This window comes from Mustelus asterias, chromosome 19 (assembly GCF_964213995.1).
Source record: "Mustelus asterias chromosome 19, sMusAst1.hap1.1, whole genome shotgun sequence".
In the NCBI taxonomy this organism is placed as follows: domain Eukaryota; kingdom Metazoa; phylum Chordata; class Chondrichthyes; order Carcharhiniformes; family Triakidae; genus Mustelus; species Mustelus asterias.
This window is the reverse complement of record NC_135819.1, coordinates 20,534,645-20,550,294: the sequence shown is the minus strand read 5'-3', so window position 1 is coordinate 20,550,294 and position 15,650 is coordinate 20,534,645. Positions and strand designations below refer to the sequence as shown.

General features: G+C 46.7%; 1 protein-coding gene across 3 annotated transcripts in view; it reads left to right on the top strand.

Annotated features, from left to right (window-relative positions):
* The window catches only part of LOC144507810 (cAMP-dependent protein kinase catalytic subunit alpha-like), a 175,419-nt gene that overhangs the window by 42,961 nt on the left and 116,808 nt on the right, over nt 1–15,650 (top strand). Inside the window, exon 1 of one of the 3 annotated variants that reach the window (XM_078235127.1) lies at nt 6,812–7,023. The exons of the other annotated variants lie outside the window; for them this stretch is intronic. Coding sequence (XP_078091253.1) covers nt 6,942–7,023 — 82 coding nt within the window. The 5' untranslated portion in view covers nt 6,812–6,941. Of the gene's footprint in view, nt 1–6,811; nt 7,024–15,650 lie in introns of those variants that run through there. 3 annotated transcript variants of the gene reach the window in all.

Sequence of the window (15,650 nt, the reverse complement as noted above, 5' to 3'; positions counted from 1 at the left end):
AATTTTTTCTACAGAGGTCGCATTTGGGATGAATGGGATCAAAGGTTATGGGGGGAAAGCAGGATTAGGCTATTGAGTTGGATGGTCAGCCATGATCGTAATGAACGGCGGAGCAGGCTCGAAGGGACAAAATGGCCTCCTCCTGCTCCTATCTTCTATGTTTTTAAATCAGGCAGGCGCTGTACCATCCACTCATTTGGTATAGGCTGCAGGTAACCTTGCCCCGCAGGACAACCCTCCGTTCTATTTCCCAAGCTTCTGCCTTCACAAATTAAATGTCAGCCTGGTTTGAAGTTCAGAGAATCGAAAGGCATGACCATCCAATACAGAAAGAATGTTTTCACCCCAGGCTTGCAGAGAGCTCCAACACATAGCCAACTGCAGTTCAGCATCATATTTGTACAATATCATCGCTCCTAAACATGTGCGAAACCGCAAGTGATGTCTGGCACCAGCAACATGAGATGTACTGAACTATATTTAAGAGAATGTGGAGCTCTATTTTTGTGAGGATGTAGGTCCGGCCGATTTAATTTGAAGTTGAAATTTTCATGGGAGAATTTGGAATCGGAGAATCCCGACAGTGCAGAAGGAGGCCATTCGGCCCATCAAGTCTGTACCGACTTGGGTGGCACAGTGGTTAGCACTGCTGCCTCACAGCTCCAGGGGCCCGGGTTGGATTCCGACTTTGGGTCACTGTCTGTGTGGAGTGTGCACATTCTCCCCATGTCTGCGTGGGTTTCCTCCGGGTGCTCCAGTTTCCTCTCTCAGTCCAAAGATGTGCTGGTTAGGTGCACTGGCCATGCTAAATTCTCCCTTAATGTCAGGGGATTAGAATGGTACATACATGGCGTACACAGTAAGAAGCCTCACAACACCAGGTTAAAGTCCAACAGGTTTATTTGGTAGCAAATACCATAAGCTTTCGGAGCGCTGCTCCTTCGTCAGATGGTATTTGCTACCAAATAAACCTGTTGGACTTTAACCTGGTGTTGTGAGACTTCTTACTGTGTTCACCCCAGTCCAACGCCGGCATCTCCACATACATGGCGTCACAGGAATAAGGCCTTGTGGTCGGTGCAAACCTGGGCCGAATGGCCTCCTCCTGCACTGTAGGGATTCTATTCTATGATTCTATAACTCTCCAACAGAGCATCATAACCTGAGAGTTTTATAATCTTCTCCCGAGATCAATTTAAGTGTCTCAGAATCAATAATACTAAACATACGCCAATCACTGTTATAGATAACCTCGATGTGGAGATGCCGGTGTTGGACTGGGGTAAACACAGTAAGAAGTTTAACAACACCAGGTTAAAGTCCAACAGGTTTATTTGGTAGCAAAAGCCACACAAGCTTTCGGAGCTCCAAGCCCCTTCTTCAGGTGAGTGGGAATTCTGTTCACAAACAGAGCATATAAAGACACAAACTCAATTTACATGAATAATGGTTGGAATGCGAATACTTACAACTAATCAAGTCTTCAAGAAACAAAACAACGTGAGTGGAGAGAGCATCAAGACAGGCTAAAAAGATGTGTATTGTCTCCAGACAAGACAGCCAGTGAAACTCTGCAGGCCCAGGCAACTGTGGGGGTTACAAATAGTGTGACATGAACCCAATATCCCGGTTGAGGCCGTCCTCATGTGTGCGGAACTTGGCTATCAGTTTCTGCTCAGCGACTCTGCGCCGTCGTGTGTCGCGAAGGCCGCCTTGGAGAACGCTTACCCGAATATCAGAGGCCGAATCACGGGCCGGTCACGGGCATTCGGCCTCTGATATTCGGGTAAGCGTTCTCCAAGGCGGCCTTCGCGACACACGACGGCGCAGAGTCGCTGAGCAGAAACTGATAGCCAAGTTCCGCACACACGAGGACGGCCTCAACCGGGATATTGGGTTCATGGCACACTATTTGTAACCCCCACAGAGTTTCACTGGCTGTCTTGTCTGGAGACAATACACATCTTTTTAGCCTGTCTTGATGCTCTCTCCACTCACATTGTTTTGTTTCTTAAAGACTTGATTAGTTGTAAGTATTCACATTCCAACCATTATTCATGTAAATTGAGGTTGTGTCTTTATATGCTCTGTTTGTGAACAGAATTCCCACTCACCTGAAGAAGGGGCTTGGAGCTCCGAAAGCTTGTGTGGCTTGTGCTACCAAATAAACCTGTTGGACTTTAACCTGGTGTTGTTAAACTTCTTACTATAGATAACCTCTCCACATGTCCTTTCCTTGCCCTGTTAAGACTCTCCCTAAAACCCATCTCTTTGATCCTCCCTAATGTACATCTTTTCGTGGCACTGATGCACCCAAACGTTGTGCACCTGTGTCCCGGAAAGGTATATCAGGTCTCTGAAAACTGGGAGTGGCCATGTTGTGATTAACTGGTTTGTGTGGAAAGTCAGGTGTAGATGACCACTCTGGCCCATCATTTTGACCTGAGTCATCTAAAAGCAGACGGGGAAAGCAGAGTTAAAACTCCAGAATTGGGGGTACGTATTTCAGAAGTTTTATCAGAAGAACTTGGGATTTTCCTGAATGCCGCATGAAGTATAGCTGGTCACAGATCTGTCACTAGCTACTGGAGCAACTTAATGAATAGGATGGGAATAGAGGGATACGGTCCCTGGAAGGGTAGGGGGTTTTGGTTCAGTTGGGCAGCATGGCCGGTGCAGGCTCGGAGGGCCGAAGGGCCTGTTCCTGTGCTGTAATTTTCTTTGTTCTTTGTTCATTGATCCGTGTGATTGCGTACTGCTGGCTATAGGTAGATGCCAGGAATTCTCTCGAAAGTGGGAAGGAACGTTCAACCGATTGATTAATCATTCACTTGTCTGAAAGACGTGCAGGTTAGGGTGCATTGGCCGTGCTAAATTCTCCCTCAGTGTACCCGAACAGGCGCCGGAGTGTTGCGACTAGGGGATTTTCAAAGTAACTTAATTGCAGTGTTAAGGTAAGCCTACTTGTGACACTAATAAATAAACTTAAACTTTGGCTATTTTGTGTAGGTGCTTTCGCCAGTCTGCTAATGTTTTGCTAAAGTTGTAGGCAACTGATTAAGAACCTCCCCAAGGAGGCAAGAGAGTAGTCACTACGTTTTAATTGTACTTCAGTGCCAGTTCAATGTTTCCACGATGCTACCGTTTAATATACAACATTTTGAACAACATGGTGGTACAGTGGTTAGCACTGCTGCCTCACAGCGCCAGGGTCCCGGGTTCAATTCCCAGTTTGGGTCACTGTCTGTGCGGAGTCTGCACGTTCTCCCTGCGTCTGCGTGGGTTTCCTCCGGGTGCTCCGGTTTCCTCCCACAGTCTGAAAGACGTGCTGGTTAGCTGCATTGGCTGTGCTAAATTGCCCCTTAGTGCCCCAGGATGCATAGGTTAGAGGGATCAGCGCAGCAAATATGTGGGTTTACGGGGATAGGACCTGGGTGGGATTGTTGTCGGTGCAGACTCGGGCCGAATGGCCTCCTTCTGCAGTAAAGTTTATTTATTAGTCACAAGTAAGGCTTACATTAACACCGCAATTAAGTTACTGTGAAATTCCCCTAGTCACCACACTCCAGTGCCAGTTCGGGTACACTGAGGGAGAATTTAGCATGGCCAATGCACCCTAACCAGCACGTTTCTTGGACTGTGGGAGGAAACCGGAGCATCTGGAGGAAACCCCCACGCAGACACGGGGAGAACGTGCAGATTCCACACAGACAGTGACCCAAGCCGGGAATCGAACCCGGGTCCTGGCGCTGTGAGGCAGCAGTGCTAACCACTGTGCCGTCCCACTGTAGGTTTCTATGATTTATGATTTCTAACCTCTGTGTTAATAGAGTGAGCAAACCAATGATATTGTGAGAGTGTGATGTTGAACTAACTATTGAAGCTCTCTACAAGCCTGGGGTGAAAATATTCATCCTGTTTGTTTAGATGGTCATACATCTGGATACGCTTAACTTCAAGCTAAATTGACTTTTAATTTATTTCATCCAAATTAATAGTGTTTGATGGCCATTATCTCTCCATTGTGCTGATTGTGGTTTCTGACAAGACACTTAGAACCCCTGTGTAACTGATGTACTTCACATAATGACAAGCAAACTCATTAAAGAATGTCCTTCGTGCACAGATAATGGCTGGTCTGTTTTGCATTTAATTCAGATAATGCCAAAAATAGCTAGAAACTTGCTACTGCGATAAGTGTTGTTCATTTAAATATCAGAGATGTGCCTGAGCATCTTGGCTGCTTTGGTGATGAAAGTTGGTGTAAAGGAAAAAAGGTTTTCTTACACGGTTACAAACATGTCAGTATCATGCATCCAAGGACATTGGCACTGGTTAGATGTAAAGTAAAGCTCCCTCTGCGTTGCCCCCTCAAACACTCCCAAGGCAGCTACTGCATGGGTTAAATACAACAACTCCAAGGAAGGTGATGGCCCAGTGGTAAACTATTGATCCAAAACTCAGCTAATGTTCTGGGGGACCGGGGTTCAAATCCCGCCACGGCAGATGGTGGAATTTAAATTCAATTTTTTAAAAAGTGGAATTAAGAATCTACTCATGACCATGAAACCATTGTCAATTGTCTGAAAAACCCCTTCTGGCTCACTAATGTGCTTCAGGGAAGGAAATCTGCCGTTCTTACCCAGTCTGGCCGACATGTGACTCCAGAGCCACAGCAAAAGGGAGGTGATGGCCTGGTGGTAGATTATTAATCCAGAAACTCGGCTAATTTTCTGGGAGCCCGGGTTCGAATCCCGCCACGGCAGATGGTGGAATTTGAATTCGATTTTTTTTTAAAAATCTGGAATTAAGTATCTACTGATGACCCTAAAACTATTGTCGATTGTCAGGAAAATTATATTGTCAGAGAATTATACGGCTCTTTTAATGTGGCAAGATTTCCCAAGGTACTTCACAGGAGTATTATAAATTTAGATTTGCCTCCGAGCCACATAAGAGGCAATAAGACACCTGACCAAAAGCTTTGTCAAAAAGGAAAGCTTAAAGGAGACTTTTTAAAGGAGTGGAGAGAGGGTTAAGGAGGAGAGTGCCATGGCGGGGTCGAGGCAGCTGAATGTGTGACAGTGCTATCAGTGGTAGAGTGATGAGCATCAGGGTTGCGGAGAAGGCTAGCTTTGGAAGAGTGTTTAGCACTGCTGCCTCACAGCGCCAGGGACCCGGGTTCGATTCCCGGCTTGGGTAACTGTGCGGAGTCTGCACGTTCTCCCCATGTCTGCGTGGGTTTCCTCCGGGTGCTCCGGTTTCCTCCCACAGTCTGAAAGACGTGCTGATTAGGTGCATTGGCCGTGCTAAATTCTCCCTCAGTGTTACCCGAACAGGCGCCAGAGTGTGACGACTGGGGGATTTTCACAGTAACTTTGCAGTAGGTTACAGAGACAGGCAAGGGTGGAGTCATGTAGTGATTTGAAACCAAGGAGAATAGTTTTTATATTAAGGCATTGCCAGGAAGGGAGTCTATGTAGGTCACAGAGCACATGGATGATGGTTGAATAAAATATTATGAAGTTAAGATACAGGGCAACAGGATTTTGGATCTCAATGAAGGGAACAAGGTATAGAGTAAAGCTCCTTCGAAACTGACCCATCAAACACTCCCACGGTGTCTACAGCACAAGCTATACTGTGCTGTAAAGCTCCCTCTATACTGTTCCCATCAAACATTCCCAGGACAAGTACAGCCCGGGGTTAGATACAAAGTAAAGCTCCCTCTACACTGTCCCCATCAAACACTCCCAGGACAGGTACAGCATGGGGTTAGATATAGAGTAAAGCTCCCTCTACCCTGTCCCCCTTCAAACACTCCCAGGATAGGTACAGCACAAGGTTAGATACAGAGTAAAGTTCCCTCTACACTGTCCCCATCAAACACTCCCAGGACTGGTACAATCCGGGGTTAGATACAGAGTGAAGCTCCCTCTGCACTGTCCCTCATCAAACACTCCCAGGACAGGTACAGCACGGGGTTAGATACAGAGTAAAGCTCCCTCTGCACTGTCCCTCATCAAACACTCCCAGGACAGGTACAGCACGGGGTTAGATACAGAGTAAAGCTCCCTCTGCACTGTCCCCACTCCTGGGGCAGCTGCAATGAAGGTTAAATACAGAGTACAACTTACTGTCCTGGTGCTGAGTGTTGTGGTATCAGCTGACAGTCACAGCATCTTATAATTCAGAGTTTTAAGTACTGCAGCGGGGATCGCAAAGACACTCCGTCATGAGAGTAAGTTCAGTTATAAGGATGTTTTTGTCGAGTTCGCAAGTTGCTTTCTATCATGTGGGCTGAATGAGTGCCCTTTCTACTGACAGGTTTATCGGAGCTGACTGTGAGAAGACCATCCTCTTTCTTCCTTTTCGTTGCTTCAGACAGCCTGCAGTGGCCGTGCAAAGCCAGGAAGTCCAGTGTAAATATAGTAACTCAATCAGTGTTGCCATGTGAATAACCGGCGCAGCTTGTGGAGTGTAGAATCTTGACGTCCTTGGGTGACTGTCACGTGAGCTGATTTGTGCTGCCCTGCCTGCTGAAGGCAGGGGCCCCAGCGTTGTGACGGCTCCTTGTTGTCTTTGCTGAGTATGTTCGATTGACCCCGATGCAGTCACTCGGTATACACTTAAGAGATGCTGCAAAACTATTTGCTGAAGTGCTGCTAACTGTTTGCCGGCCCTTCCCGTTGGTGACCCGACTCGCTTGCCTTGGGAAAGTTTGAAGTGGCTGACCTCGAGCGGGGCGGCAGGGGGGGGTGGGGTGGGGGGGGGGGGGGGGGTGAAGAAACTCTGACTGTGACTCGACTGCACTGATTTCCAGGTGTGATTTGTGGAGCGGGTGCTCGAGCTGTGCACGACATAATGTTTGCACGATTGCGGAGTAAACTCTGGCAGCTCAGCCCCTGAGCGAGCTGCAGGGCAGTCAGCTGGACACACACATGGAGGAGCTGACGGTAGGGTTCACCACTCATTCCTTAAAGGCAAGACAGGGAAGCAGGATGGCCGAGGACAGTTGGGATGGTAAGCAAGTGTGCAGCAGAGGAATCTGTCACACTGTTTTCCAATTGTTCACTCTTGGCATTTGTAACAGCAGCCTCTCCTCCGAACCTCGCGCTAACAGAGCTTTTTGTATTTGTTTGAAGAAACTTTGACCAAAAAAAAAAAACCGGAGGGCGAATTCTACTTTAACCTCCTACAGACCATGTTGATCAACCTTTTCCTGAAGTCAGTGTTTCCTCAGCCTGCGTCTTTGTATTCGCGAGTGCCTCCTATTTAAAATCACTGGACTCAGGTTTACCGAGTATGTGACGGTGCCCTTCTGTTCCAGCTCATGCTTAATGTTGAAATGTACCAATTCTGAGGGGCCAGTTATGACTTTAAATCCCTCAGAGTACCTTTGAGTGTAAGTTTATGGAGTGGTGAAGAATAATGGGCAGTTTCTTTTTTGTGAAAGAGGTTTCACAAACTTGTGGAGTTCTGCGCCAGTTGCTCCTTGTACTGGAGGAGCTACTCAAAAGTGGGATGTAATTTCTAACCTCTCAATCATTCTTGTGTGCTGATGTATCCAGGTTACCTCTCTTTAAAGATGCCCTTTTTCTCAATTTATTCCGGTGAGTACTTGAATTAGGTGAGACATTGTGAGTCCGAAAGACGTGCTGGTTAGGTGCATTGGGACTAGACGCAGGGCGGCACGGTAGCGCGGTGGTTAGCACTGCTGCTTCACAGCTCCAGTGACCCGGGTTCGATTCCCGGCTTGGGTCACTGCCTGTGTGGAGTTTGCACATTCTCCTCGTGTCTGCGTGGGTTTCCTCCGGGTGCTCCGGTTTCCCCCCACAGTCCAAAGATGTGCAGGTTAGGTTGATTGGCCATGCTAAAATTGCCCTTAGTGTCTTGGGATGCGTAGGCTTGAGGGATTAGTGGGTAAATATGTAGGGATATGGGGGTAGGGCCTGGGTGGGATTGTGGTCGGTGCAGACTCGATGGGCCGAATGGCCTCTTTCTGTGCTGTAGGGTTTCTAAGATTCGAGACAGGGTAGATGCAGGGAGGATATTCCTGATGGTGGGGGAGTCCAGAACCAGGGGTCACAGTCTGAGGATTTGGGGTAGACCATTTAGGACGGAGGTGAGGAGACATTTCTTCACCCAAAGAGTGGTGAGCCTGTGGAATTCATTACCACAGGAAGTAGTTGATGCCAAAACATTGAATGTATTCAAGAGGCAATTGGATATAACACTTGGGGTGAATGGGATCAAAGGTTATTGGGGAAAAAAGCAGGATTAGGCTACTGAGTTGGACGATCAGCCATGATCGTGATGAATGGCGGAGCAGGCTCGAAGGGCCAAATGGCCTCCTCCTGCTCCTATCTTTTATGTTTCTATTGGCCATGATAAATTCTCCCTCCGTGTACCCGAACAGGCGCCGGAGTGTGGCAACTGGGGGATTTTCACAGTAACTTCATTGCAGTGTTAATGTAAGTGTAAACTTAAGATGTTCAGTGAGTGTAGTAGCTGAATGCTTGAGTTTGTTTCCTTCGCTGAGTGGTTTAGGAGTGCATCACACAGTGGCAATGTGTCCTGGGTTCCATCAATGGCTCGAAGGTTAACCTGTTCTTGTAAATTCCAATCTCAGGACCTGTAAATCCAAGCATAGTCTGGGAGTTGTAAGCATTCCTGATCAATTTGAAGGTTTATTTGCTGTGCCCAACTGACACCTATAGGATCTGGTCTTGGCAATGATTGGTTTTTAGTGGGTCATAGAGGTTTACAGCATGGAAACAGGCTCTTCGACCCAACTTGACCATGCTGCCCTTTTTTGTAAAACCCCTAGGCTAATCCCAATAGCCCGCATTTGGCCCATATCCCTCCATACCCATCGTACCCATGTAACTATCTAAATGCTTTTTAAAAGACAAAATTGTACCCGCCTCTACTACTACCTCCGGCAGCTTGTTCCAGACACTCACCACCCTCTGTGTGAAAAAATTGCCCCTCTGGACACTTTTGTATCTCTCCCCTCTCACCTTAAACCTATGCCCTCTAGTTTTAGACTCCCCTACCTTTGGGAAAAGATATTGACTCTCTCACTGATCTGTGCCCCTCATTATTTTATAGACCTCTATAAGATCACCCATCAGCCTCCTACGCTCCAGAGGAAAAAGTCCCAGTCTATCCAGCCTCTCCTTCTTACTCAATCCATCAAGTCCCGGTAGCATGTTGCAGAAGAAAGATTTTCTCCGGGTTAATAACCCCATCTTTGTGAAAAGCTTACAAGTTACTTGGGTTTGGTAACACAGAGTTGGAACAACAAAGAAGGAGGCCATTCAATCTATTGAGATTATGCTTGGCGGTCTGTAGAGCAATTCCTAGATCCATAGAATCCCTACAGTGCAGAAGGAGGCAATTCGGCCCATCAAGCTTGTACCGACAACACTTTCACCCAGGCTTTATTCCTGTAACCCCACATAATTGCCCTGCATTCCCCCTGAAACCAAGGGGCAATTTAGCAACAAATCCACCTAACCCGTACATCTTTGGACTGTGGGGGGAAACCGGAGCACCCGGAGGAAACCCATGCAGACACAGGGAGAACGTGCAGACTCCGCACAGACAGTGACCCAAGCCGGGAAGCGAATGGGATCCTTGGCGCTGTGAGGCAGCAGTGTTAACCAATGTGCCACTTCAAGCAGTCCCATGCTCTAACCTCATAGCTCCGCAAGTTCACTTGTCTCAAGTGGGCATACGTTCTCCTTTTGAAACCATTGAACATCTTAGCTTCCACCACCTTCATCGGTGACGAGTTCCAGCTCGTTACCACTCGCTGTATGACAAAGTTCCTCACGTTCTTCCTCTATCTCATGCCCAGAGTGGTAAATCTACATCCCCCTAGTCTTTGTAGCATCAGCTAATGGAACCAACTTTTATTTATCCACCTTATCTAAACCTGTCATTAATCTTGTACACCCTTAGCAAATCTCCCTGCAATCGCCTTTGCCCCAAAGGGGAAAGCTCCAGCTTCTCCAACCTAATCTTGTAGCTTAAAATACCCCCCTCCCGGCAGCCACTCCAGTGAATCTCCTCTAGACCCTCTCACGGACTCTCATCAGTAAGATGCCAGACATTTCCCCATAACCGATTGTTATGACCGGGCGAGTAATGGGGAACTGGCTCCTCCTCTATTTACCCTGCTGTGCTGGTAACAGCGAAGGTTTAAGTTTCCCTTTTATACAGATATACCTTTTCCAAATCGGAATGTATTTAACTGTTTAGGCCAGGAGCAAGAAGGAGCCAATCAAACAAGATTTTCTTGAGTCAAAGAGCGAATTTATTAACTACTAAATCCAAGAAAAATAATAAAAATGTAACATCGAGCATTTGGTCCTCATGCTGTCATTAGGACCCACACTCGCTCATGCACATACGCATACACACACGCATGTGTGTGCTCACGCATGCTCATGCACACTCGGAGGTACCAGAAGTAAGGGTGCCATTTAAAAAAATATTTTTTTAAAATATGGTTGTGTCCTTTGTCCATGAGGCATAGATTTTAAATGTTACGACTGATTTAGGTTAGCTGGTCTCTTGGTGCGGCCAGATGTAGAAAATGTTGCAGTTGTGGCAAGATCTCGGTTCACGGGTAGGTTTCTGGTCGATAACAAAAAATGCTGGAAAATCTCAGCCGGCCTGACAGCATCTGTGTGGAGAGAATAGAGCCAACGTTTCGAGTCTGGATAACCCTTCGTCAGAACTGGAGTCAGGGTAAACGTCGGCTCGATTCTCTCCCCACTGATACTGTCAGACCTGCAGAGATTTTCCAGCATTTTCTGTTTTTGTTTCAAATTCCAGCATCTGCAGTATTTAGCTTTTATCTTAGGATTTCTGGTAGAGTTAGCTTCTCAAACTGGGTGAAATTCTTATTCCAAAACAGGGAGAGAGAGAGCAGCTTCTAGCCTATTTCCTCTATTGAAGATGTTCTTGACACCTTTGTCACTCGCAATCTCTCCCTCGTGGCTGGCAGCCTCACCTTAAAGTGCTTCACCCATTGTGCATTTCCAAGAGGCTTTGGGTGTGTATCTATGGCAGCCATTGTTTCAATATCATGCCGACACAATAGTTAAGAAAGCCCATCAATGCCTCTACTTTCTCAGAAGACTAAGGAAATTTGGCATGTCAGCTATGACTCTCACCAACTTTTACAGATGCACCATAGAAAGCATTCTTTCTGGTTGTATCACAGTTTGGTATGGCTCCTGCTCTGCCCAAGACCCGCAAGAATTGAATGGCGGAGCAGGCTCAATAAGCCAGATGGCCTAATTCTGTTCCTATTTTCAAAATAAAGGGACATAGCTCCCTAATACCGATGCCTCTTACGCCTGCCCTCAATGCTATTTGATATTAGCCTATGCCATCTGTTCCTGCCTTGCTAAGCGTTGGATGCATTCAACTTGGTCGTTGGAGGAGAATCTTGGCTTTGCAATGTCAAAGCTTGATGGGGCCTGCCACAGTATAACCTCATACGCAGTAGCCAATGTGACTCCAGACAGAACAGATTTGCCCCCAGTGGAAATATTAAGGGCCTGTTGAAAACCGAGACTTTGCAGTCTCCAGATGGGGTTGAACAACCTGGGTTTCAGAGTCCTGAAAGGCTGCAACTATAGAAAACGTTGAGCTCAGTATCTCAGGAACAAAAGGTAGGACATTCAGTCCCTTAACCCCGTCCTGCCATGGTAGTTAGATCATGACTAATCTATCCCAGCTCCATTTACCAACTCAAATGCTCCATTTTGCTTCATAATCCATCAATATTAGTCCTGAAGATTTTAATTGACCCAAGACGCCTCGCCTTCTGGGTGGGAGGAAGATGCCAACTTTTGTACCATTCTTTGTGTGGAAAAAGTACTTCCTGATTTCAGTACTATACGAACTACCTAATTTCAAGATTACGTCTTTTGTTCTGGATTCCGCCACCGGAGAAATAACTTCTTTGTGTTGACCCAGATGGTTATCCACCCACAGATCTTCAGGCATGAAATCATCAAGTTGCGGATGAGTCACAACTTGCTTCAGCTGAACATCAAAACGACTGAAGGCTTCTGTCCCAGCTCCAACCAGAAGCTCCTGACACCGAAGCTTTGTTCAAACCTTTATTGCCTTCCTATTCAAATCATCCATTGCTCTCCTTTTCTTCATCCAACCACGCACTCTAGGATGTCCACATTGCCGCTGCCTCTGTTCCTGGGCCATGTTCTTTGGAACTCGTTCCCTAAACCTCGCCACCGTTGCAAATTCTCTCTCTCTGTTAAAAATTTATTTTGAAACTCGTTCTTGCTCCTGAGTCTTCAGCTATTTCTCAGAATTTCCCGCCCCTCTACTACTCAATGAAGTGTCTTTGTGTGGCTTCAGTCTGCCAACTGGAAAGACATTGGGCAAGATTCTCCGGCCTCCCAGTCATGTGGTTCCCGCCGGTGGGAGGTGGCGTGTTGTTTGCTAGCGGCAGGATTCTCTGGTCCGGGCCACTGTCAATGGGGATTCCCATTAACGTCACCCCACGCCGGCGGGAAACCCACGGGCTGGGGTGCGCTGCCAGGATGACTGAAGAATCCCATCGGTGTGAACGGCCGGAGAATTCTGGCCATGGACTCCACGTATTAGTATACAGTGAAAAGTATTATTTCTTGTGCACTATGCAGACAAAGCAAACAGTTCATAGAGTACATAGAGGAAAAGGAAAGGAGAGGGTGCAAAATGTAGCATTGCAGACATAGTTAAGGTGTAGAGAAAGATCAATTCAATGCAAGGTAGGTCCATTGGAAAGTCTGATGGCAGCAGGGAAGAAGCTGTTCTTGAGTTGGTTGGTACGTGACCTCAGACTTTGGCATCTTTTTGCCCACCAGAAGAAGGTGGAAGAAAGAATGTCCGGGATGTGTGTGGGGTCCTTGATTATGCTGGCTGCTTTTCCAAGGCTGCAAGAAGTGTCAAGAGTCAGTGGATGGGAGGCGGGTTTGGGCTTCGTCCATGACCCTTTGTAGTTTATTGCGGCCTTGAACAGAGCAGGAAGCATACCAAGCTATGGGTTAAAGTTCAGGTCAGAAACTCCAAAGTGTTTTATGGAGCCCGCCTGGATCATAAGTTTTGCATCTTGAATTTGGCTCGGATAAGCATGAGATGTTTCACTTCAGGTATGATTCAAATGGCCCACTAGGGAGCTTTTATCAAACAAAGTTTATTTAAGAATATAATTAACATGTATAGTAAGAAAATTAGCAAGAACTTTTATCAATTACAAACAAGAAACAAAAAACCACTATAATATATAACCCTTAACCAATATACCTAATGTGTTCCAATCAAACCAATCCCATAGACAAAAGACCCTTTTCACACGTTTAACACAACAAAGATTCATGCTCACGTGATACTGGACTTGAGCCTGTTGGATGAGTGTGAACACTCAGAACAACAGGGACAGACCCTGATCAAACCAACAACAGCAGATTCTCCCTTTCAGAAAGGCAAGACCTTGCTTTCAGATAACCAGCAGAATTTCCAAACAAGCCAAGGAGAAACACTTCTTTACAGCTTGCTGTCTCTTCTAAAAACTCAACTCTAACTGCAGCCAAACAGAAAATGAAACCTTAAACTCACTGGAAAGGAAAAGAAAACTGTACAAAAACACCCAGCTGTCCTCCTAACAATGCAGGATCATAAAATAACCCCGAGTGAAAATAAGCGGACCCCATTTAACCTATTGAAGTAGCGATAAAGGACATCTCCAATCAAGCCGACAACAATGACATCAGCTCAGGCTGTGAGCTGCAGAGAGCAAGATTTTTTAAAAAAACTCTCTTAAAGGTACACTAACGTCACACTGTGATGCAACCAGAAAGAATGCTTTCTATGGTGCATCTGTAAAAGTTGGTGAGAGTCGTAGCGGTCATGCCAAATTTCCTTAACCTTCTGAGAAAGTAGAGGCGTTGGTGGGCTTTCTTAACTGTAGCATCGGTGTGGCGGGACCAGGACAGGTTGTTGGTGACCTGGACACCTAGGAACCTGAAGCTCTTGACCATTTCCACTTCATCCCCATTGACGTAGACAGGGGCATGTCCTCCACTATGCTTTCTGAAGTCGGTGACTATCTACTTCGTTTTGCTGACTTTGAAGGCGAGATTATTGTTGCTGCACCAGTTCACCAGATTCTCTATCTCATTCCTGTACTCTGTCTCGTCATTGTTTGAGATCCGACCCACTACGGTGGTGTCATCAGCAAACTTGGAAATCTAATTGGAGGGGAATTTGGCCACACAATCATAGGTGTATAAGAAGTAAAATAGGGGGCTGAGGGAACTGGTCAGGGAATGAAGAAGAGTGATGAAGCCACCTAAGCTGGGGCAATAGCAAGGGACCAGAACCTTTTTGATGCTCAGACCTCAGTCGAATCGTTCTTACTTTGTTTTTTTAAATTTTTTTGCTCCATTCTTAAAGTTACAAAACCAAACCAATGTTCAGAGTGGACTGAGCAGACCCAAAACCATATCCAAATTGAATCCAGTTCATGGTCCCCACAAGAGAGCCCAACGAGATCCAAGCTGACAAGATGAGACACTTCACCCCATCTTGAGCTTGATCCAATGCTTGATCTTAGCCAGTTTATTCCCTGGGCTGCAAGTGCTGATAAGATGCTTACAGACAGCTGGCCAGTACAGGGCTTGGGGTCAATAAGCCAGCAGCTTCTCTCACACACTGTCCAGCTGGAAGTTGCACCATAAAGATGGGCGGGGGGTGGGGGGGTTGCGAGAGGATAAGAATTGAAGGCCTTGGACCACTGAGAGGCTGGCAGCACATAAACCATTTTACACGCGCTTAATGTGTGGGAACTATTTCAGGGTAGGTTGCCTTCCAAAAACCGTTGGATAAGCTGCAGTACGATGAGACGGAGCATGTGCCCCACACTTCCAGACTATGTGAAGACTACATCTTGAGCCTTATGGCCAATGTAGAAAGAGCCCCAATTCAAACAAAGCACCAGTCCATTCCCTGCGGAAACTCCGACCATTTATTTCAAGGCCTGCTCTGAATTTTAGTTAGCAACTGGTGCGTGGTAGGATTTTTCCAAAAAAAACTGTTTGCCTACCTTTTGGGTGGCACACGGGTTAGCACTGCTGCCTCACAGCGCCAGGGACCCGTGTTCAATTCCGGCCTCGGGTCACTGTCTGTGCAGAGTCTGCACGCTCTCCCAGTATCTGCGTGGGTTTCCTCCGGGTGCTCCGGTTTCCTCCCACAGTCCAAAAGATGTGCGGGTTAGGTTGATTGGCCATGCTAAATTGCCCCTTAGTGTCTGGGACACTTAACGGGGTAAATGCATGGGGTTACGGGGATAGGACCTGGGTGGGATTGTTGTTGGTGCAGGCTGGATGGGCCGAATGGCCTCCCCCTGCACTGTAGGGATTAGAGTCATAGAGGTTTACAGCATGGAAACAGGCCCTTGGGCCCAACTTGTCCATGCCGCCCTTTTTTTTAAACCCCTAAGCTAATCCCAATTGCCCGCATTTGGCCCATATCCCTCTATACCCATCTTATCCATGTAACTATCTAAATGCTTTTTAAATGACAAAATTGTACCTGCCTCTATTACTACCTCTGGCAGCTTG